The 24,511-nt window shown below is 41.4% G+C and overlaps 1 protein-coding gene across 1 annotated transcript in view; it reads right to left on the bottom strand.

The window, feature by feature from the left end:
- ttc39a (tetratricopeptide repeat domain 39A) overlaps positions 1-24,511 on the bottom strand; it is an 83,456-nt gene that overhangs the window by 14,496 nt on the left and 44,449 nt on the right. Inside the window, exons 8-13 of the mRNA XM_033028582.1 lie at positions 18,395-18,460; positions 15,547-15,655; positions 10,867-10,934; positions 10,706-10,765; positions 6,425-6,586; positions 5,734-5,825 (exon numbers count right to left, since the gene is read on the bottom strand). Coding sequence (XP_032884473.1) covers positions 5,734-5,825; positions 6,425-6,586; positions 10,706-10,765; positions 10,867-10,934; positions 15,547-15,655; positions 18,395-18,460 — 557 coding nt within the window. The remainder of the gene's footprint in view (positions 1-5,733; positions 5,826-6,424; positions 6,587-10,705; positions 10,766-10,866; positions 10,935-15,546; positions 15,656-18,394; positions 18,461-24,511) is intronic.

The following is a 24,511-nucleotide window of genomic DNA, read 5'->3' on the forward strand; positions in this document are numbered from 1 at the left end:
ACCGAGTGTGACTGAGGAGTGAATTAATAATGCGATGTAAAGCGCCTTGAGTATTAGAAAGGCGCTATATATAGGTATGTTGCAAAGCCTACCTGAAGCGTCGTTGAAAATCTGTCGTTGCGGGTGTGCGCGATTTTGGCGCCGTTTAGAGGGGGCGGGTTTAAAACGCGATTTTCTCTAGGCTGTTCAAATCGAAGATGTTCAGCCTAGTTAATTATTAACGAAAAATCGCTGGAAGACCCCGTCGCAAAAGCTATTATTAGTTTTAAAGGCCTCGTATAATAGTTATAGTAGTTTAAAAATCAATCTCTAAACCCGCGACCGCCAGCAACCGCAGGGTCTCATAAAGCAGACAGCAGACGGTAGGCTGTATATTTTTACATTAAAAAGGGCTTCTAAAGATCCCTTTATACAAAGTTTAATATTGCGAGTAGCTCATTTTGGGCCCATTATATCCCGCAGTATTTTTCTCGGCATTTGGGGCACAAATCTACCGCAATGTGAACGTTCTAAACCAGCGCGTTCCACAGGGACCCACTGGAAAGCTGATTTAAATGGGCATTTATTTACAGCAATTAAACACTAAATTCCTTCCATTTGGCCTATAAATTAATGTAAATGAGATTTAAAAATCATGTTTTATTGTGAATTATTTGTGAATATTATTTGGACATTTAGGCTATTTAAAAATGTTAATCATTTATTAAGAAATGGATAGATGTTTAGATCTAGTAATTGAAGTCTGAAATTAGCTACAATTAGGTAACTAACTAATTATATGCTTTAATTTCAGGTCATCCAAGTAAGATTATTTTATATTTGTTTCAGAATGCTTCAATCTATGATAACTGAAAATTTCATTCAGTTCTCTTAATTTTTAAGAAAGTTATGGGCTTTTGACTGTTCACGATCACAGCTTTTTTGTTATGTCCATAGAAAATCAATAGGGAACAAGATGCTCATTTCCGAGTATGAAAATGGCCATAACTTTTTTAATACTTGAGATATGAAAGTGAATTAGGTGTCAAATTAAACTTATTTTTATGCTTTATCTGATGGGATAAATTACAGACTTGATTTTTTAAATCTCAAAATTTTGTAACATTGCTACTATATAAATCCCATCCATTATTATTATTATTATTAAGGATGAGGTGCTGGTAGACTGGAGGGTGGCTAATGTTATGTCTCTAATTAAGACAGGATAAAAAAAAAAACTGGGAACTATAGATTAGTAAACATTACATATGTGGCAGGAAAGTGACTGGAGAGGATTCCGAGGGTTAAGATATATTCATTTGGAATGACAGAAATTAAAATTAAGGATAATCAGCCTGGTTTCATGCATGGGAGATCATGCCTTGTGAATTTGAATGATGTTCTTGAAGTAATAACCAAGAAGGTAGATGTGATTTACATGGACTTCAGCAAATTATTTGAAAATCACGATAGGCTGCTCTGGAAGATTATATAATATCAGATCTAGAGAAACCTAGCTAACTGGGTACAACATTGGTTTCATGGAATGAAACTGTGTGTAGTATAAAAAGTTGTTTTTCAGACTGGAGGTGTGGCACAGTGGTGCTGGGCCCATTGCTTTTTGTCATTATATTAACGGTTTGGATGAGAATGTACAACGCACAATGATTAAGTTTGCAGATTGCTCGAAATAGGTGGTATTGTTGACAGGGAAGATGATTATCAATAATTACAGCAGGATCTTGATGTTGAGAAGAAGTAGACTGAACAGTGCCTAATATTTAAGAAAGAACTGCAGATGCTATGATCAGCCATGATCATATTGAATGGCGGTGCAGGCTCGAAGGGCCGAATGGCCTACTCCTGCACCTATTTTCTATGTTTCTATGCTGAAAAAAAATCGAAGGTAGACAAAAATGCTGGAGAAACTCAGCGGATGAGGCAGCATCGATGGAGAGAAGGAATAGGCGACGTTTCGGGTCGAGACCCTTCTTCAGTGGTTAATGGTGTTTAACAGAAAAATGTGAGGTGCCAGATTTTAGGAAGTCAAACTGGCTGGACCTTCACAGTAAAGAGTAGGATCCTGCAAAGGGCTGTCGAGCAGAGGAATCTAGGAGTATACAGGTCCCTGAAAGTTGTTTTACAGAAGGCTTTTGACACATTGATTTTCGTCAGTCAAGGATCTGAGTATTGAAGTTGGGTCATTATTAAAGTCGTGAAAGAAGCTGCTGAGACCACATTTGGAGTATGGATTCAGGTTCGGTCACCCTGCGAGAAAAAAGTTGCCATTAAGCTGGAAAGAGAAGATTTATAAGGATGTTGCCAGAGGGGCCAAAGCAATGATCTTATAGAGGTGTATAAAATCATGGAGGAGATAGGGTGAATACAGAGACTTTTTTCCCAGGGTAGAAGATTCAAAACTAGAGGACATAGGTTTAAGGGAAAAAATTTAATAGGAACTTCAGGGGTAACTGAGTGGGAATATGTGACGAAGCTGCCAGAGGAATTAGTTGAGCCAGATCCAATAATAACATTTAAAAGACATTTGGACAGCTACATAGATAGGAAAGATTTAGAGACTTTACTGGACTTTATCTTGCACTAAACGTTATTCCCTTTCTCCTGTGCCGTACACTGTGGACGGCTTGATTATAATCAAGTACAGTCTTTCCGCTAACTGCCTAGCATGCAACAAAAAAGCTTTTCACTATACGTGACATTAATAAACTAAACTAGAGGGATATGGGCCAAATGCAGACAAATGGGACTAGCCTAGATGGGACATCATGGTAAGCATGGATGACTTGAACCAAAGGGCCTGTTTCTGTGCTGTATGACTCTAATCAAATCTTCCTAAAACACTTCCAATGTTGACGAACCTGAAGATTATTGAAAACATATCCCTCATGAAGTGCCAAAGACATTCTAAAAACTTCTTCCAATAGCATCCAATAATACAAAGAAGCTGGGAACAGATATCTTTCAATGCTGAATCACCTGATCTCAGATTACCATCATGCAATGGAGACACATGGAACTGCAGATGCTGGAATGTTGTACAAAACATACTGCTGGAAAAATTCAGCAGATCAGGCAGCATTCCGAGTCTAAAGTAGGGTCCCGGACCTGAACTTCGCCTGTCCAACTCCTCTACAGTTGCTGCCTGACCTGCTGAGTTCCTCCAGTACTTTGTATTTTGACCACTATGCAATATTCCCTACAGGAAAAAAAATAGTGTGCATTTATGCTTTAATCAAATTGGTTCAGACACCCTATATACTTGAATATCCTGGTCAGTCATAGAGAGTGGCTGGATTTGAAGACAATTGGAGATGCTTGTTACTGCTATCCATTCCTGAGGAACGAGGCAACAGGGATTAGAAAGGGAAAACAAAAAAGTCAAACGAGAAAAAGAGACCTCCCATGTATTCAAATTTGATTTCCTTTCCTAGTACATTTTAATAGTTTTTTTTTTAATTATAGCTGCATCGACAAGGATGATCTATTTCCAACAATCATTAAAGTTGGCATTAATTGAGAATTTTTGAAAATAATTCAAAAATGTCCTGAAGGATATAATGTGTGTAAAATGTGATATATTTACACACCCTTTAGGTCAGCATTAATTAGTTGGCAGAAAGTCAGTTTTTTATCGTATACAAGGACTATATTATGTTCTACTATTAAGTGTTTAATATTTATTACAAACCATTAATGTATTTACAAAAGTGATCAAATGTATGTACTGAAGTTTGGCAACATGTCATGAAGCTAAGACAATCTACAGTGCATTCAGAAAGTATTCAGACCCCTTTACTTTTTCCCCATTTTGTTACATTATAGCATTCTAAAATTGATTTTTTTTTGATCGTCATTCTACACACAATACCCCATAATAAAAAAGCAAAAACAGGTGTTTAGAAATTTTTGCAAAGTAATTAAAAATAAATAACTGAAACATCACATCTACATAAGTTTTCAGACCTTTTACTCAATACTTTGTTGAGGCACCTTTGGCAGCGAGTACAGCCTCAATGACGCTACAATCTTGGCACACCTGCATTTGGGTAATTTCTCCCATTCTTCTCTGCAGATCCTCTCAAGCTCTGTCAGGTTGGATGGGGAGTGTCGATGCACCAGGTCCCTCCAGAGATGTTCGATCGGGTTCATGTCCGGGCTCTGGCTGAGCCACTCAAGGACATTCACAGAGTTGTCACGAACCCACTCCTATGTTGTCTTGACTGTGTGTGTAGGGCCGTTGTCCTGTTGAAAGGTGAACCTCCGCCCCAGTCTGAGGTCAAGAACGCTCTGGAGCAGGTTTTCATCAAGGATCTCTCTGTACTTTGCTCGGTTTATCTTCCCCTCAATCCTGACGTCTCCCAGTTCCTGCGCTGAAAAAGACATCCCCACAGCATGATGCTGTCACCACCATGCTTCACCGTAGGTATGGTATTGGCCAGGTGATGAGCAGTGTCTGGTTTCCTCCAGATGTGACGCTTGGCAAAGAGTTCAATCTTGGGTTCATCAGACGAGAGAATCTTGTTTAGGTGCCTTTTGGTAAACTCCAAGCGGGTTATCATCTGCCTTTTGGTAAACTCCAAGCGGGTTATCATGTGCCTTTTACCGAGCAGTGACTTCCGTCTGACCACTACCATAAAGGCCTGATTGGTGGAGTGCTGCAGATATAGTTGTCCTTCTGGAAGGTTCTCCCATCTCCACAGAGGAACTCTGGAGCTCTGTCAGAGCGACCATCGGGTTCTTCGTCACCTCACTGACCAAGGCCCTTCTCCCCCGATTGCTCAGTTTGGCCGGGCGGCCAGCTCTATGAAGAGTCCTGGTGGTTTCAAAGTTCTTCCATTTAAGAATGACGGAGGCCACTGTGCTCTTCGGGAACTGCAATGCTGCAGAAATTGTTTTATACCCTTCCCCAGATCTGTGTCTCGACACAATCCTGTCTCGGAGGTCTACGGACAATTCCTTCGTCTCATGGCTTGGTTTTTGCTCTGACATGCACTGTCAACTGTGGGACCATATATAGACAGATCTGTACCATTCCAAATCATGTCCTATCAATTTAATTTACCACTGGTGGACTCCAATAAAGTTGTAGAAACATCTCAAAGATAATCAATGGATATGGGATGAACCTTTCAATATTGAGTGTCATAGCAGAAAGTCTGAATACTTATGTAAATGTGAAATTTCAGTTATTTATTTTTAATTACTTTGCAAAAATGTCTAAACACCTGTTTTCGCTTCTTCATTATTGGGTATTGTGTGTAGATTGATGTTTAAAAAAATAAATGTAATCCATTTTAAAATAAGGCTGTAACGTAACAAAATGTGGAAAAAGTGAAGGGGTCTGAATACTTTCTGAATGCACTGTATCTGCTATACATTGCAGAGGATCAAAATCGCAAGTAAATCAAATGAGTACAGATACTCGTCAACTTACATAAACTTGCACTTACGTAAACAATTCTACACTCAGTCCCAAGTGCAATCAAGGCAGTTTGTAATTTTGTTTACATCAGAAACAAGCCAGCTAGATGCTTACCCAGAAGGCTGACAGCCCCACAAAATGCCCCAGATGTAGCTGAGACTGTGAATACTCCCTGAATTATTTTGGGCAGGGGATGTGGATGGTGATTACGACTTATCTAAAATCTGATTTACGCAAGGCTTCATGTTACGTAGCCCATATGCAAGTCGCGGAGTGCCTGTACAAGCAGGTTAATTTGTTAAAACACAAACCTGAATAGTTCAATTTCATCATCTCCAAAGGGTTTGTAGTCCTCTTTTCCAAACATGTTGAGATAGGCTGCCTTCATGTACATGTATGTAGACTATGTTGACATGGAAAAAAATAGATGTGTAATTTAATCTTTTTATTTCAGCTTTTCAGTACATTCAGCTTTTCAGTACATTTTTCTCCAAAGTGATTTCCTCTCACAATATTGAATACCAGATAAAATATTTATTCCAGCATTAGGAATGACTAGATTAATCAACTTAAATTTATAATTACAAAGAGCTAATTTATAATGTTAATCAATGAGAATAAATTAGAAATTATCTAACAGTTTTCCGTAGTTATTAACAGCTTTAAGAACAAAGGACAAACAAGTTCAGAAAGAGTGAGAGCAATGTTTTAAACTACATCACCAAAATGAAGAAATATATATCTCAGTCCACTAGGTAACTGCAGTGCTGTGTAATACGTCCCCTCAATAATAGGAAATTAGAAATGATACAAGAAATACAGGAAGGATGTGGAGGCTTTGGTAAGAATCCAGAGGAGCTTTACCAGAATTATGTCTGAATTAGAGGGGTATTAGCCACAGCGAGAGGTTAGATAGACTTGGATTATTTTCACTGAATGCTGGAGGTCATTCCGCTGGTCCATTGATTTTCAGATCAATTTCTCATTTAACGTTACCCTTACCTTAGACCATGAATTTTCTTTACACAATAGATCAGCGTAGAAATATGCCATCTTCCACTGACGTTTAAATGTAAAACACCACATCAGTTCCCAGTAGCACATGTGATGAAATTGTTTCCAATGTTGCTGGGCTTCGCAGCACTCCTCAAAGCGTGAAATAGCCTGAAGTATCAATGCAACAAAGGATAAATATATCAAAACTAAAGTTAGCTTCAATTTTAGATAAGCTATTCAATTTTGTACACTATATTTCCTGCGCAATAAGTTTTCTTCCATTCCATTGTCAGGATTGTGTACTTTTTATTCAGAATTGTTTAATGCTTTTGAATGAACCTGGATGTAAATTAGTTCTTGGTAGGTAGGGAGAAAGAAAGAGAGCCTCTTTATATATATAAGGACTGTATAAAAAAATACTCATAAACCGTTATGCAGGAGTAATAAGTTTGTCAGGGATGGGAATTATGTGGAATATCACTATTCAATCTTGCTTGTAGTCGGCAAAATGTGATATGTAGCCAAGACAATCAATGACATAATTTATACAAATCTGAATAGGCTGTACAAAGCAAAACAGATATGTTGAGAAATAACTCCACAACATTTTCTTTTGGCATTTAAACAGCACTGTATGTCACCCCAACATTGTCAGTTCAAGTTGCATAATGAGCAAGAACATTGTGGTTTACAGAGCAGTATTGTCAGGTTTCTGTACATAACACATTCCCCATTGACATGTTACAAGTTCTCACCATTTAAAAATGTATCACCATAGGTGTGATAGTTTCAGGGAGATCTAAGTGACATGGCACACTAAGCAACACTTCTATCTACTGGATGTTTAGTTTCGTTTAGAGATACAGCGTGAAAACAGGTACTTCAGCCCACCGAGTCCACGCCGACCGGAGATCCCCGCATATTAACACACTTTAACACCATCCACACACACTAGGGACAATTTTACATTTATACCATACCGACCAAACTACAAACCTATACGCTTTTGGAATGTGGGAGAAAAACGAAGATCTTGAAGAAAACCCACGCGGTCATGGGGAGAATGTACAAACTCCGTACAGATGGCACCCGTAGTCAGGATCGAACTCGGGTCTCTGGCGCTGAAAGCGCTGTAAGGCAGCAACTCTACCGCTGCGCCACCGTGCGGGTGTTGGTGCCAAAGGATCAATAGATGCTGCAATGATGGGAGCAGGGTGGGAGTGCTCCTATGGAGGAGTTAGAAGGAGCTGGACAGGCTGAAACCCCTCAAGAAACTTGTCCTTTTCAACATGAAGGACATAGAGACCTACCAGGCACTCCTGGCTGGAGTTTCCAGGGAGGTTTTAATAAGAACATGAGTAGTCCTTAAAAATCTACACAATGGTAACATTTTTCAAGGCAGTACATGTTCTGCCTGCACTTGTAGGCAAAAAAAAAAAATGTAATCTTCTCTCCAGAGAATGGAGTTTGTGAGTTTTTCCTAATGCAGCAGTGAGCATTAGTGTAAGATTTGGCAGAAATTGCCAGCAGCCCACAATGATCCAGGGGCTCAGATGCCAAGAGTAATCTTTGTTGGCAAGACAGTCAACGCAAAAGCATGAGATTGTATGAGGTCACAGAACAGTATAACTGTTAATCATTTTAATATTTTGGTGTTAAGCAAATTGAGGTGAGTAATGGCTGTTTTGTAAGTATATAAGTGCTGCCACTTTTCAGATTAGTGAGAATGAAAATCAAATTGTACCAAAGTTTGTCAATTACCCTACTGTAAATGTTATCTGGGGGGGGGGGGGGGGGGGAGATCTTTATGCCGAATTAATTTGAGAATGAAATTTCTACTGAAAATCTGAGTCAAATTTCCCAATGGATGCATAAATCGACAGTATTTTATTGTTGATATTTGAAGTTGTATAATTTTACCAGTCCACGGTGTGTAATATCACATCATCTCCAGGCTGGCAAATTCAGTCATTTCCCATTAGGCAAGTCCAGGACTGGCTATAAGGTTGATGGCTAATGGCATGTTGGCCTTCATTGCGAGGTAATGGCATGTTGCCCTTCATTGCGAGAGGATTTGGATTTAGGAGCAAGGATGTCCTACAGCAGTTGTACAGGGCCCTGGTGATGCCGCACCTGGAGTATTGTGTGCAGTTTTGGTCTCCTAATTTGAGGAAGGATATTCTTGCTACTGTGTAGGGTAGGTTCATCAGGTTAATTCCTGGGATGTCGGGACTGAGAAATGATGAAAGAATGAGTCGACTGGGCTTGTATTTACTGGAGTTTAGAAGGATGAGAAGGGATCTTATGGAAACATATGAAATTCTTGAAGGATTGGACAGGCTAGATGCAAAAAAAATTCCCCATTTAGGACTGAGATGAAGAAAAACGTTTTCACCCAGAGAGTTGTGAATCAGTGGAATTCTCTGCCGCAGAAGGCAGTAGAGGCCAATTCACTGGTCGTTTTTAAGCAAGAGTTAGATTTAGCTCTTCGGGCTAACAGAATCAAGGGTTTGGGGGGAGGGGGGGGGGAAGCAGGAACCGGGTACTGATTTTGGATGATCAGCCATGATCATATTGAATGGTGCTGGCTCAAAGGGCCGAATGGGCTACTTCTGCGCCTATTTTCTATGTTTCTATATACCAGTCCATTTGTCCCTTGGCTCTGTCACTGAACTCTGTGTGGTCCATGCACGAGGCTGGTAAATCCGCTTGTCCTATACTCTACCAACCAGCACTGGTGCAGGATCTGTGATCCCCATTGATTTGTATGAGACTTCCAGCAGATTAATAGTAAAAGGCAACTTCAGTTATATTTATATTACTATTTTAACATGGCTTTAATTATTTTTTTAATTCATTAGCGTTTTTAATATTTACTTAAACTATTCTTAAGTTGTTAAATGTGCCTGAGTATCATTCATAAACTGTTGCAAAGACATGTGACAGCTTTGACAGGAGCAAGGGTCTGCATCCAGCCCAACTTACTGTTGGTTAGATTACAGAGGTTAAATGCCTGATGCCTAATCGCTGCCAAGTCCTTGTGTATTTTACTGGACACTGAATGGGTTCAGGGAATTGTTTTTTTTTCCATCTTCGATATCCAACAGGGGGCCATGGGAGTGAGTCAAATTCAGCTTGATTCATGGGGTCCCAATGAAATATGCCAGTTATTCTCTGATAATGCTAACAAAAGACCAGAATAGATGTGCACATAATTGTGATTTACTAAGTTTTACTAAAGTTTTCCAAATTAATCAAATAAAATGTGTTGTATTTATTTGCATTGCTCAATCCAGTTAGTGACTTCACTTAAAGACCAACAGTAATTTCTCTTTGCAACACATAAATAGTTGATAGTCATTTATTAAGGATGAAATTCATTAAATCATAGAATAAAAATCAAATGTGCCCTGTGCTTTGGGGGCGGTGCGACAGACGTTGCAGCGGCCTCTGCAGTCCGTCTGTCTTTTTTTAATTTCTGTCCCGTTGAATGTATAGTTTGTTGTGGTTTTTATATTGTTTTTAGCTGTGTATATGTGGGGGAAACTTTTAAATCTCTTCCCTGTACGGGTGACCCGACCTTTTCCCTGTCGGGTCTCCGTTGTCGTTGGGGCCTAGCACCGTGGAACGGCCTCCAACCGGAGCGTGGAGAGCTGTGGTGGTGCGCGGCTGTGACCCGACTCCGAAACTTCGGAGGCTCCAGCCGTAGGTCCGGTGGACGGTGACATCGGGAGCACGCGCGTTCCTGGTGGGAGACTGCTTTTCGGAGCTCCCGCAACGTAACTTCTCCCGCCCGTGTTGCGGAGTTGAAAATGACTCGGAGCAGGGCCTTACATCGCCCGGCGCGGCTTTAACAGCTGCGGGACTTGCCATCGCCCGCCGGGGGCTCCCAACATTAAGACCCAGAGCGGGGCCTTACATCGCCCAATGCGACCTTAACGGCCGCGGGACTTGCCATCGCCCGCCGGGGGCTTTAACATCGGGAGAAGAATGGAACACAGGGGAGAGACAAGACTTTGCCTTTCATCGCAGTGAGGAGGAGATTCACTGCGATGGACGTTTGTGTAAATTGTGTTGGTTGTGTGTCTTGGTTCTTTACTTGTTGTACGACTGCAGAAACCAAATTTCGTTTGAACTTCATTTGAGGTTCAAATGACAATAAATAAATTGTATAATTGCAATTGTATAATTGTATCATCTAAGCAATCTACCCTGCCTTGTTGCTAGGCAAATTACATTGGCAAGTTGGCTGTTTTACCATTTTTTATCCAATTATTTACCACTTACTGCATCAATATTGCCTCTGATTTCTTCAATTCTTCCCGCAAAAAACAGGAAGATAGCACCCTATAGGAATAGATAGAGAAACACATTTTAAACTTAATAATCACACCAATGCTTATATTAATATTATACAAAAAAATATTTATGCCTCTTAGAATTCCTACCTTTGGATATCGTTTAAGAAAGGGCAACAGTAATCGTTGTGCATCATCAACATCACCTTCACCTGTGCCTGTTTAGAATTACGTCAGGATGTTAAAATATTAGATTTACTTTTAAGATGAAATCTCAGAAACAAAATTAAAAATGTTACATACAGGTTTCTATAGTCACATTTTTCATTTTTTAAATCTTCCATAGAAAGGTAATCAATATTTCAGATATCTTCAAATTCGAGACTATCTGAAAACATATACCCAAGACTACCAAACTTTGCTGCCAGATATACTAGACGAATGTATGAATAGAAATTCAAAGTCAAACAACTTAACATCATATTTGTACAATACCCTTCTAAATATAGAAATCCCATCGTCAGAAGCAATTAGAAGAGACTGGGAAGAGGAACTAGGCCTAAATTTTTTAAAAGAAAGATGGGAAGAAAACCTTTTATATATACATCTAAAGAGTTTTGAAAAATTATCACTAATGCATCCACTATTTATGGGGTTACTTCCTTAAGTACTCTGGGATGCAGCCTATCTGGCCCTGGGGATTCATCGGCCTTTAATCCATTCAATTTACCTAACACCACTTCCCGGCTAACCTGGATTTCACTCAGTTCCTCCATCTCATTTGACCCCCGGTCCCCTGCTATTTCCGGCAGATTATTTACGTCTTTCTAGTGAAGACAGAACCAAAGTAGTTATTCAATTGGTCTGCCATGTCCTTGTTCCCCATGATCAATTCACCTGTTTCTGACTACAAGGGACCTACATTTGTTTTAACTCATCTTTTTCTCTTCAACATTCACTTGCCCCACATTGGGAACATTTTTCCTGCATCTAGCTTGTCCAGTCCTTTTATAATGTTATATCTTTCTATAATATCCCCCTCATCCTTCTAAACTCCAGTGAATATAAGCCTAGTCTTTTCAATCTTTCCTCATATGACAGTCCCGCCATCCCAGGGATCAATCTCGTGAATCTACGCTGCACTGCGCCAATCACAAGGATGTCCTTCCTCAAATTAGGAGACCAAAACTGTACACAATACTCCAGATGTGGTCTCACCAGAGCCCTATAAAACTGCAGAACCTCTTTACTCCTATACTGAAATCCTCTTGTTATGAAGGCCAACATTCCATTAGCTTTCTTCACTACCTGCTGTACATGTAAGCCAACTTTCAGTGACCGGTGTACAAAGACGCCCAGGTCTCGCTGCACCTCCCCCTTACCTAACATAACCCCATTGAGATAATAATCTGCCCCCTTGTTTTTGTCGCCAAAGTGGATAACCTCACATTTATCTATATCATACTGCATCTGCCACGCATCTGCCCACTCACTCAATCTGTCCAGGTCACCCTGCTACCTCCTAACATCCTCTTCACAGTTCACACTGCCACCCAGCTTTGTGTCATCCGCAAACTTGCTAGTGTTGATCCTAATTCCCTCATTAATATATGTGGTAAACAGTTGCGGCCCCAACACCGAGCCTTGCGGCACTCCACTCGCCACTGCCTGCCATTCTGAAAAGGACCCGTTCACTCCTACTCTTTGCTTCCGGTCTGCCAACAAACTTTCTATCCATGTCAACCCCCTACCACCAATACCATGTGCTCTAATTTTAATCACCAGTCTCCCGTGCGGGACCTTATCAAAGGCTTTCTGAAAGTCTAGATACACTACATCCACTGGCACCCCTTCATCCATTTTACTTGTCACATCCTCAAAAAATTCCAGAAGATTAGTCAAGCATGATTTCCCTTTCATAAATCCATGTTGTATTGGACTAATCCTTTTACTACTATCCAAATGCCCCATTATTACCTCTTTAATAATTGACTACAGCATCTTTCTCACCACCGAAGTCAGGCTAACTGGTCTGTAATTCCCTGTTTTCTCTCGCTCCTTTCTTGAAAAGTGGGATAACATTAGCTATCCTCCAATCCACTGGAACTGATCCTGAATCTATTGAACATTGGAAAATGATCACCAATGCGTCCACTATTTCTAGAGTCACCTCCCTGATGATCCTGGGATGCAGACCATCAGGCCCAGGGGATTTATCATCCTTCAGTCCCATTAGCCTACCCAATACTATTTCTCGCCTAATGAAAATGTCTTTCAGTTCCTCTACCCCCTTAGATCCTCTATCCTCCAGTACATCTGGGAGATTGTTTGTGTCTTCCTTAGTGAAGACAGATCCGAAGTACCTATTCAACTCTTCTGTCATTTCCTTGTTGCCCATAATAATTTCACCCGTGTCTGCCTTCAAGAGACCCACATTTGACTTTGCTACTATTTTTCCCTTAAGATATCTAAAGAAGCTTTTATTGTCCTTCTTTATATTCCTGGCCAGCTTCACTTCGTACTTCATCTTTTCAGCCCGTATTGCCCGTTTTGTTTCCTTCTGTTGTCCTATGAAAGTTTCCCAATCCTCTGGCTTCCGGCTACTCTTTGCTGTGTTATACATCTTTTCTTTTAGTTTTATTCTATCCCTAACTTCTCTTGTCAGCCACGGTTGCCTCCTACTCCCCTTGGAATCTTTCTTCCTTTTTGGAATGAAATGATCCTGCGTCTTCCGGCTTATGCCCAGAAATTCCTGCCATTGCTGTTCCACCATCATTCCTGCTAGGATCCCTTTCCAGTCTACCTTGGCCAGCTCCCCTCTCATGCCTTCATAGTCCCCTTTGTTCAACTGCATCACTGACACTTCCGATTTAACCTTCTCCTTCTCAAATTAAAACTAATCATATTATGATCACTACCTCCAAGCGGTTTCTTTACCTCGAGTTCTCTTATCATATCTGGTTCATTGGACAACACTAAATCCAGAATTGCCTTTTCTCTGGTCGGCTCCATTACAAGCTGCTCTAAGAATCCATCTCGGAGGCATTCTACAAACTCTCTTTCTTGGGGTCCTGAACCAACCTGATTTTCCCAGTCTACCTGCATATTGAAATCCCCCATCACCATAGTGACATTACCTTTGTTACATGTCAGTTTTAACTCCTGCTGCAACTTACACCCTATATCCGGGCTACTATTTGGGGGTCTGTAGATAACACCAATTAGTGTCTTCTTACCTTTACAATTCCTCAACTCAATCCACAGTGACTCTACCTCGTCAGTCCCGATGTCTTCCCTTGCAAGGGACTGAATTCCATCCCTCACCAGAAGAGCTACCCCCCCTCATCTGCCCACCTGCCTGTCCTTTCTATAGGATGTATAACCCTGAATATTAAGTTCCCAGGCCCGATCCTCCTGCAGCCACGTCTCAGTAATCCCCACAATGTCATATCTACCAACCTCTAGCTGAGCCTCAAGCTCATCCACTTTACTTCTTATACTTCGCGCATTCATATACAATATTTTTAATTCCTTACGTATCTCACCTTTCACATCGATCCCTACTCCACTTGGCCATACTCTCCTATCCCTTTGTGAGCTTCCTTTCCCATTAATTCTGGGGCCATTAACTATCCCTTTACTCTATTTTCCTTTAACTCCATCCTCGACTATCCCATTTGACACCCCACCCCCCTTATTCAGTTTAAAACCACCCGTGTAGCAGGCAAACCTGCTTGCCAGAATGCTGGGCCCCCACCTGTTAGGATGCAATCCGTCCCTTTTGTTCATTCCCCCTTACTCCAAAACAGATCCCAGTGATCTAAGAATCTAAATCCCTGCCCCCTGCACCAGTTCCTCAGCCACACATTCAGGTCCCGTATCTCCCTGTTCCTGCTCTCGCCAGCACGAGGAACTGGAAGCAAACTGGAGATAACCACCCTGGAGGTCCTGCTTCTCAGCATTTTTCCGAGCTCTCTAAAATCACGTTGCAGAATATTCATCCCCTTCTTTCCGACATCATTTGTGCCGACACGCACTACCACTTCCGGCTGTTCACCTTCGCCCTTGAGGATTTTCTGCACTCTGCCCGTGACATCCTAGATCCTGGCACCAGGAAGGCAGCACACCATCCTCGAATCCCGTCTGTTGCCGCAGAAATCCCTGTCCGTACCTCTCACAATGGAGTCTCCAACTACAATGGCGTTGCCTGATGTTGGCCTCTTTGGTTTTGGCTCAACAGCCCTATTTTTATCAATACATCAACGTCAAAACATTCTGAAGCACTTCTAAAACATGTTTTTATGGGATGTGAGCATCGGTGGCAAGACCAAACCTAAATGCCTTGGAGAAGATGGCAGCAAGTTACTTTGTAGAATCACAACAGTCTTTATTATGCGAGTACTCTCCATGACAAGGAGGGAGGAACAATGCATTTCCAAGCAGAGATAGTGTATGAATTGGAAGGAAACAATGAATTACTTTTATTCAAAATTATCATGTAATTTGTGTGAAAAATACTAAACTTACTGAAAAGATGGTTTGATATGAACATCAATTTTCTGAGCTACATTTTTTTTTCTGAGTTATATTTCAGACTCTTTAAGTAGTTTTCTGAGCTTCCCTCCAGGAGGTGTTCGATGTAGCTCAGAGGAAACATTCCTGACCAAAATGATACTTGAACAATTTTTTTTTCTCCATTACTAACATTTTCTTTCTCATTAAACATAAATGTACCACTTTTGTGATAAATAAATATGGTTACTAACACTGAAAATTTGTAGAAATCTAAAAATAACTGCACGTAGTAATCAAGATACAAGCAGAACTCACCTAGTACAAAACTCATGAATGTGTGATAACATAGAAGCAGCATTGTACAAAGAAGAGCCCGAAAGTTTTCAGTGGACGCTCCTTCCTGTAGTTGTTCCAGACCGTATTCCTAAAGACAGCAGTCTCTTTAGTACAAGAGATTAAATTCTCAGCATTTCTACACCAAATTAGTTTTTTTTTTGTTGAAATGTTAAATGATATTAGAGCTTTAAACAATTTATTTTAGTTCAAATTTCAGTTTGTTATATGGCATACACCCACAGATATATTTTATCATTATTAGTATTACTTTCTGTGACCCTTTTGGCAACAATCCCAGTGGGTGTGTGAGATGACACTAATGGAAAGTGAATTTCAGCAAATTAAATATCTCAATCCATTTTATTAAAAATTATTCTGTTCCAAAAGGATGCAATATTTCAAAACATTTTAATGTTTACCTATCTAAGATTACACTGTAATAACCAATGAAAAAACTTCAAACATATTTTACTGCTTGGACAGTTTGTAAAAAAATTCAAACATATTTCACTGCTTGTAAAGTTTGAGATGCTCTGAAGTGCCATGAAAAAAGCAATTAGTTAGACTGTGGAAACAGGCCCTTTGACCCTACTTGTCCACACCGGCCAACATGTCCCAGCTACACTAATCCCATCTGCCTACGTTTGGCCCATATCCCTCCAAATTTGTCCTATCCATGTACCTGCCTAACCGTTTCTTAAACAATGCGATAGTCCCTGCCTCAAATGTAGGGGCCATTTGGCTTAATTTTGTGCGTCATAAATTATGGTATTTGGTTTTAAATTTTGTCTGCCTGTAATTATGTGGGTGGGATTTATTACGTAGTCGGAGGCCTGTTTGCTGCTGGGATTCTGGGGAGAAGCGTAATTTTAGTTAGTTCGGAGGAAGCATGGTGGGAAGGAATATCTTTCTACCATTCGGAGCTTTCTAACATGGTTAGAGTTTTCTAACATGTCAAAGCCATATGCTGGAGTTTTAATTACGGTAACACTAAGATGTACCTAACAACAAGGAGTTTGGATGAATATCTTACTGTTTTACTTCGACAATAAAGAAACTATTAATCAAGAGACTGTGTTTGGGAAGATTTATCTTTCGATGGCTTTGAAAGTCTCATGGAGAGCTTTCATGCGTAAAGTGTCTCCTCATGGAGGCAAGAGGGAGCAATTCCTTGAATGATATAATAATCTGCCATGATATCAACTACCTCCTCTGGCAGCTAGTTCCATTCACCCACCACCCTTTGTGTGAAAAGGTTACCCCTCAGATTATTTTTAAATCTTTTCCTCTTCACCTTAAATTTTTGACCTCTGGTCCCCAATTTTCCTACTCTGGGTAAGAGACTATGCAACTACTCAATCTATTCCTCTCATGATTTTATACACCTCTATAAGATTATCCCATACTCCAGCTTCCAGGAATAGATTGCCAGACTACTCAACCTCTCCTTATAGCCTAGATCCTCAAGTCCTGGAAACATCCTCGTAAATCTTCACTGTACCCTTTCCAGCTTGACAACATCTTTCCTCTAATATGGTGCCCAGAACTGAACACAACACTCTAAATGCGACCTCACTATACATCTTATATAACTGCAACATGACCTCCCAACTTCTATACTCAAAACTCTGACTGATGAAAGCCAATGTGCCAAAATCCTTTTTGACCACCCTATCTACTTGCAACTCCACCTTCAAGGAACTATGTTCCTGCACTCCTAGATCTCTCTGCTCCACAACACTCCCTCGAACCCTACCATTCACTGTGTAGGTCCTGCCCATGTTAGACTTCCCAAAATACAACACCTCACCTTTCTCTGTCTTTCTTTCTTTTTAAATGAATCATTCATAATTGTCAAACACAAATAACTATATATCATTGGTTGCACAAAGGTGGAGCAGTCTTAATTTTGATGTTTGTAAAAGCTCCCAAAAATCAGATGATAAATGTTGATATTTGCACAAGACTCTCTTTACCATGTTAAAAATCACATGAAGCCAACCCAATGTTAAACTCGCATTGAAGCTAATTTGTAAAATGTGACAGCTTTTCAAAGCTAGGATTTGAACAGTGTGTCCTTAGAGTTCACAGGACAGCGATGTACAAAAGTACTTAAAAGATTGAAAGCTTCATAGAGATGAACATAATAGAGATGGTCCATCACCAAAATATACGTTGTGAAAAAGCTGCTGAAATCAGCAACGGAAATTAATCTGACATGTCTTTCATTAATTGAAGACACAAGGGAGACTGCAGTTGCTGGAAACTGGAGCAATAAACAAACTGCTGGAGGAGCTCAGCGTGTCAAGCAGCACGTTTTGGAGCAAAGGGAAGCCAGCATTTCAGGCCAAGACCCTGCAGCCGAGGGGAGATTGCCTGGGTAAATAGGTGAGAGGGAGGGATGAGGCAGGAGCTAATAGGCGATTGGTGAAACCAAGTGAGGAGGGAGATGATGGGAAGATAGTAAATTCTCATAAAATGCTGAGAACAGCAGGTTTTTGAGATATAATAGGTTTATTAGAACTTCTCTAACATAGTGTGAAAATGCCAATCCATTGTAAATGTACCCCAGATAAGCAGCATGAAATAACCCAATTTACACCACACCAGACATCACTGGTTCCTTCAGTCAGGTCGTTCAGTCACTGATAGATAGGTCATTCGGCAAGATTTTCAATGTACCTGAACATCACTATACTTGTGCATTAAACAATAAACTGACTTGACCTGATTTGAGTATATTTCTGAGCTGGCACTGCAGTATTATACTACAAAATAAAACAAAACCTTTTCCATTTTATTCCAACCATTAACTATTTGTTCTTACCTTATTTCCAGAAAATCCAACAAATTCTAAAAGTCGAAGAATCCTTGTTGGCAATAAAGATATGGTCTAAAAAATTCAGGAAAAAATTTTTTTTTACGTAAACCATTTGATAGTAATACCAAGGAACAGAATTTATATAGAGCAATTAAAATTAAAAATGCAGAATTTTAAAAATATACTCCAATTTTGATGGCCCACACTAAGAAAACTGGCAGCTTTCAGTTGTCCAATTGTCAACTCCCCTGGAATTGAATTGGCAACTAACATATAAAATGCTGAGCCAAAGATTGAGAAACAAAAAAAACAATGAAGCAAGTGTCATTAACGACTGCAGCTCTCCATCACATGGCAGGTGGTGGCAGCAACATGGACAATAGCACGATGATTGATGATGAACAGTTGTACATGATGGCATTGCCAGTGATAAAGGCAAATCTACCTCCATCGAAGATCCAATCAATCAACTCAGAGCTCCCGTGGATTTAGAAGCAACAGCAATAAAGAGAAGCCGGAGAAAGCACTGATTGGCTCTAGCCCGAGTGGGAGGAGAGTTAGAAGTGAGTCAGAGTGGGAAAACAGTTTAAAACTGAGTAATTTGGTTTGTAAATTGGTAAATTGTTAAATTAGGCAATTTATCAGTCAATATAAGCAAGACGGCAAGTGAGGGAAGTGTTTGTGAGGGAAGTGCTTGTGAGTCTTTGGCTCGAGAGTCTTCGGAGAGGAGGTTACACATAAAATGAGAGAGGATGGAACACGGTGAACACATGTCGGGGCTCATGGGACACAGATGGAGCTTCTGACTGCTACAACTGTGGCAAGTGCGTCCAGCATCAGCACCTAAAGGACCGTGTTGGGGCACTGGGGGGAAGTGAATACGGAGGTCAAAGTGCTGTACATGAATGTGCGAAGTATAAGGAATAAAGTGGACGAGCTTCAGTCCCTTGCAAGGGGAGACATTGAAACAGCAGATGTGGAGTCAGTATGGATAGAACTATGGAATTGAAAGGGTAAAAAGACCCTAATGGGACTAATCTACAGGCCCCCAAACAGTAGCCTGGACAAAGGGCGCAAGTTGAATCAGGAGTTAAAATTGGCATGTAGTAAAAGTAATGATGTGGTTGTTATGGGAGATTTCAACATGCAGGTAGACTGGGAAAATCAGGTTGGCACTGGACCCCAAGAAAGGGACTTTGTAGAGTGCCTTTGCGATGGATTCTTTGAACAGCTTGTATTGGAGACTACCAGGGAGAAGGCAATTCTGGATTTAGTGTTATGTAATGAACCGGATTTGATAAAGGACCTCGAGGTTAATGAGCCATTAGGAGGCAGTGACCATAACATGGTCAGGTTTAATCTACATTTGGAGAGGGGGAAGAGTAGATGGGAGGTGTCCATGTTGCAGTTGAATAATGGGGACTATGGGGCCATGAGGGAGGAGCTGACCAAAGTTGACTGGAAAGATACACTAGCAGGGATGACTGTGGAACAAAAACGGCAGGTGTTTCTAGGAATAATACAGAAGGTGCAGGATCAGTTCATTCCTAGGAGGAAGAAAGATTTCAAGGGGAGAAAGGGAAGACTATAGCTGACAAGGGACATCAGGGACAGTATAAAAATTAAAGCGAAGTAGTACGACGTAGCAAAGATGAGCGGGAAGCAAGAGGATTGGGTAATGTTTAAAGAACAGAAGATAACCAAAAAGACAATACGGGGAGAAAAGATGAGGTACAAAGGTAAGCTAGCCAAGAATATAGAGCAGGATAGTAAAAGCTTCTTTAGGTATGTGAAGAGGAAAAAATTAGTTAAGACCAAAGTTGGACCCTTGAAGACTGAAAAAGGTGAATGTATTATGGGGTACAAGGAAATGGCAGATGGGTTGAACAGGTACTTTGGATATGTCTTCACTAAGGAGGACACAAACAATCTTCCTGATATAGTAGTGGCCAGAGGATCTGGGGTGACAAAGGAACTGAAGGAAATCCACATTAGGCAGGAAATGGTGTTGGATAGACTGATGGGACTGAAGGCTGATAAATCCCCAGGCCTGATGGTCTGCATCCCAGGGTACTTAAGGATGTGGCTCTAGAAATCGTGGATGCATTGGTGATAATTTTCCAATGTTCTATAGACTCAGGATCAGTTCCTGTGGATTGGAGGATAGCTAATGTTATCCCACTTTTTAAGAAAGGCGGGAGAGAGAAATCGGGAAATTATAGACCAGTTAGCCTGACATCGGTGGTGGGGAAGATGCTGGAGTCAATTATAAAAGATGAGATAGCCGCACATTTTGATAGCAGTAACAGGATCGGTCCAAGTCAGCATGGATTTAAGAAGGGGAAATCATGCTTGACTAATCTTCTGGAATTTTTTGAAGATGTAACTAGGAAAATGGACAAGGGAGAGCCAGTGGATGTAGTGTACCTGGACTTTCAGAAAGCATTTGATAAGGTCCCACATAGGAGATTAGTGGGAAAAATTAGGGCACATGGTATTGGGGGTAGAGTGTTGTCATGGATAGAGAAGTGGTTGGCAGACAGGAAACAAAGAGTAGTGATTAACGGGTCCCTTTCAGAATGACAGGCAGTGACTAGTGGGGTACCACAAGGCACGGTGCTTGGACCGCAGCTATTTAAAATATACATAAAAGATTTGGATGAAGGGATTCAAAGTAACATTAGCAAATTTGCAGATGACACAAAGCTGGGTGGGAACTGTGAAGAAGATGCTATGAGAATGCAGGGTGAATTTGACAGGTTGGGGGAGTGGGCAGATGCATGGCAGATGAAGTTTAATGTGGATAAATGTGAGGTTATCCACTTTGGTAGCAAAAACAGGAAGGCAGATTACTATCTAAATGCCGTCAAGTTGGGAAAAGGGGAAGTACAACGGGATCTGGGGGTCTTTGTACATCAGTCTATGAAAGTAACCATGCAGGTACAGCAGGCAGTGAAGAAAGCGAATGGCATGTTGGCCTTTATAACATGAGGATTTGAATATAGGAGCAAAGAGGTCCTTCTGCAGTTGTACAGAGCTCTAGTGAAACCACACCTGAAGTATTGTGTGCAGTTTTGGTCCCTTAATTTGAGGAAGGACATTCTTGCTATTGAGAGAGTGCAGCATAGGTTTATAAGGTTAATTCCCGGGATGGCGGGACTGTCATATGCTGAGGGAATGAAGCAGCTGGGCTTGTACACTCTGGAGTTTAGAAGGATGAGAGGGATTTATATTGAAACATATAAGAATGTTAAGGGATTAGACGCGTTAGAGGCAGGAAACATGTTCCCGATGTTGGGGGAGTCCAGAACCAGGGGCCACAGTTTAAGAATAAGGAGTAATCCATTTAGAACGGAGACGAGGAAACACTTTTTCTCACAGGGAGTGGTGAGTCTGTGGAATTCTGCCTCAGAGGGTGGTAGAGGCAGGTTCTCTGGATGCTTTCAAGAGAGAGCGAGATAGGGCTCTTAAAAATAGCGGAGTCGGGGGATATGGGGAGAAGGCAGGAACGGGGTACTGATTGGGGATGATCAACCATGATCACATTGAATGGCGGTGCTGGCTCGATGGGTCAAATGGCCTACTCATGCACCTATTGTCTATTGTCTATCAGTATCTTATCAGAACTCCAGGCTGCAAATTATGAGAGGGGGGGTTACAGTAAGCATGCTCCTCACTATTATACGCAAATCTAGCCCAAACCCATGGTGACGGTTACTTCATTCCATGGAAGGGAAATTTTGAGCATTCAGGTTCTCAAAATGTTCTTCTGCACACACATTTCTGGTGAGTAGCATTGTGGCACAGGTAGAAAAGCTGATGCAGCAACATGTGATTAATCCTGACATCCGCAGGTGTCTGTGTGAAGTTTGCTCTCGAGCTTCACGAAGACTCAGGACAAGTAGAGGAGGTGATGGAGATTCTAAATGGTAGACACTTTCCTGGGATTTGATTAAGTGTACCCTAGGATGTTGTGGGAAGCTAGGGAAGAAAATGCTGGGCCTGTGGCAGGGATATTTGTATCATTGATAGCCACATGCGAGGTACTAGAAGATTAAAGGTAGACAGAAATGCTGGAGAAACTCAGCGGGTGAGGCAGCATCTATGGAGCGAAGGAATAGGTGACTTTTCGGGTCGAGACCCTTCTTCAGACTGATGTAGGAGTGGGGAGGGGGGGCAGGAAGAAGAAAGGAAGATGCGGAGACAGTAGGCTGTGGGAGAGCTGGGAAGGGGAGAGGAAGGAGGGAGAAAGCAAGGACTTTGAAATTGAAGAAGTCAATGTTCATATGGCTGGGGTGTAAACTACCCAAGCGAAATATGAGGTGCTGCTCCTCCAATTTGCGGTGGGACTCACTCTGGCCATGGAGGAGGCCCAGGACAGAAAGGTCCGATCTTCTTTCAGTGTTTTGCAATTGAAAACCATTGTTTTCCGTGTAAAATGTAATAACAATCATTTCTGGATCATGTCATGTTTCTGAAAAAAAATGACTGTTTACTTCGGCATTTTCTGCATCTGGGATGCATAGAATATCATCTCAAGGAAAAGTCCTTTTTTGATCACTTTGTCCGAGAGGCACCTGTCATCAGACTGTCCTGGAAAAACAGGTTCCCTATATCCCGCAGCTCCGCTCTCACTCCCCATCCCCCCCCCCCCCACTCGTAACAAGGACAGAGTCCCCCTAGTCCTCACCTTCCACCCTACCAGCCGTCACATACAACAGATAATCCTCCGACATTTTCGCCACCTCCAACGGGATCCCACCACTGTCCACTGTCCAACCGCAGGAAATGCTACACTTATCGCTTTACCTCTCCCCTCGACTCCATCCAAAGACCCAAGCAGTCTTTCCACGCGAGGCAGAGGTTCACCTGCACCTCTTCCAACCTCATTTATTGCATCCACTGCTCTAGGTGTCAACTGCTCTACATCGGTGAGACCAAGCGCAGGCTTGGCGATCGCTTCGCCCAACACCTCCGCATAGTTCGCATAAACCAACCTGATTTCCCGGTGGCTCAGCACTTCAACTCCCCCTCCCATTCCAAATCCGACCTTTCTTTCCTGGGCCTCCTCCATGGCCAGAGTAAGTCCCACCACAAATTGGAGGAGCAACACCTCATTACACCCCAGCGGTATGAACATTGACTTCTCCAATTTCAAGTAGTCCGTGCATTCTCCCTCCTTCCCCTCCCTTTCCCAGCTCTCCCACAGCCCACTGTCTCTGCCTCATCCTTTCTTCTGTCTGAAGAAGGGTCTCGACCCGAAACATCACCTATTCATTCGCTCCATAGATACTGCCTCACCAGCTGAGTTTCTCCAGCATTTTTATCTACCTTCGATTTTTCCAGCATCTGCAGTTCTTTCTTAAACATAGGTTAATCGGCCTCTGCAAATTGCCCCTAGTGAGTAGGGAATGGATGAGAAAGTGGGACAGCATAGAACTAGTGTGAACAGGTCACCGTGGACTCGGTGGGCTGAAGGGCCCGTTTCCATGCCTAATCCCCTAAACTAAACTAAAAACTAAATTATGACATTTAAAAAATACTTGGGCAAGCACATGGGCAGGAAAGGTTTGGAGGGTATGGGTCAGACGCAGGCAAGTGGGACTATTTTGGTTAGGCAACTTCATAGGCATGACTGAGATGGGCCGAAGGGCCCGTTTTCATGCTGTACAGCTATATGACTGCAAGTAGCAAATGTGGAAGGGATCACAGGGTTTGGGTGAGAGCATGTCAAAGAGCCATTAGGCGACCAAGAGTTGTTGACAAGGAGATGATTTAATACAGTAGAGCCTAAAGGATTATGTAAATTCATTACTTCTCAGGTTTCCCAATTTGAACCTACACCTTTAAAATCCTGTGGTTCCAGGACAGTCTGATGACAGGTGCCTCTCAGACAAAGTGATCAAAAAAGGATTTCTCCTTGAGATGATATTCTATGCATCCCAGATGCAGAAAATGCCGAAGTAAACAGTCAATTTTTTTCAGAAACATGACATGACCCAGAAATAATTGTTATTACATTTTACATGGAAAACAAAGCTTTTCAATTGCAACACACTGAAAGAAAGAAATAATGGTATTGAATTTCTGGGCAATTTAGCACAAAAATAAGAGAAGGTTCTT

This window comes from Amblyraja radiata, chromosome 10, assembly GCF_010909765.2.
Source record: "Amblyraja radiata isolate CabotCenter1 chromosome 10, sAmbRad1.1.pri, whole genome shotgun sequence".
Taxonomy (NCBI): domain Eukaryota; kingdom Metazoa; phylum Chordata; class Chondrichthyes; order Rajiformes; family Rajidae; genus Amblyraja; species Amblyraja radiata.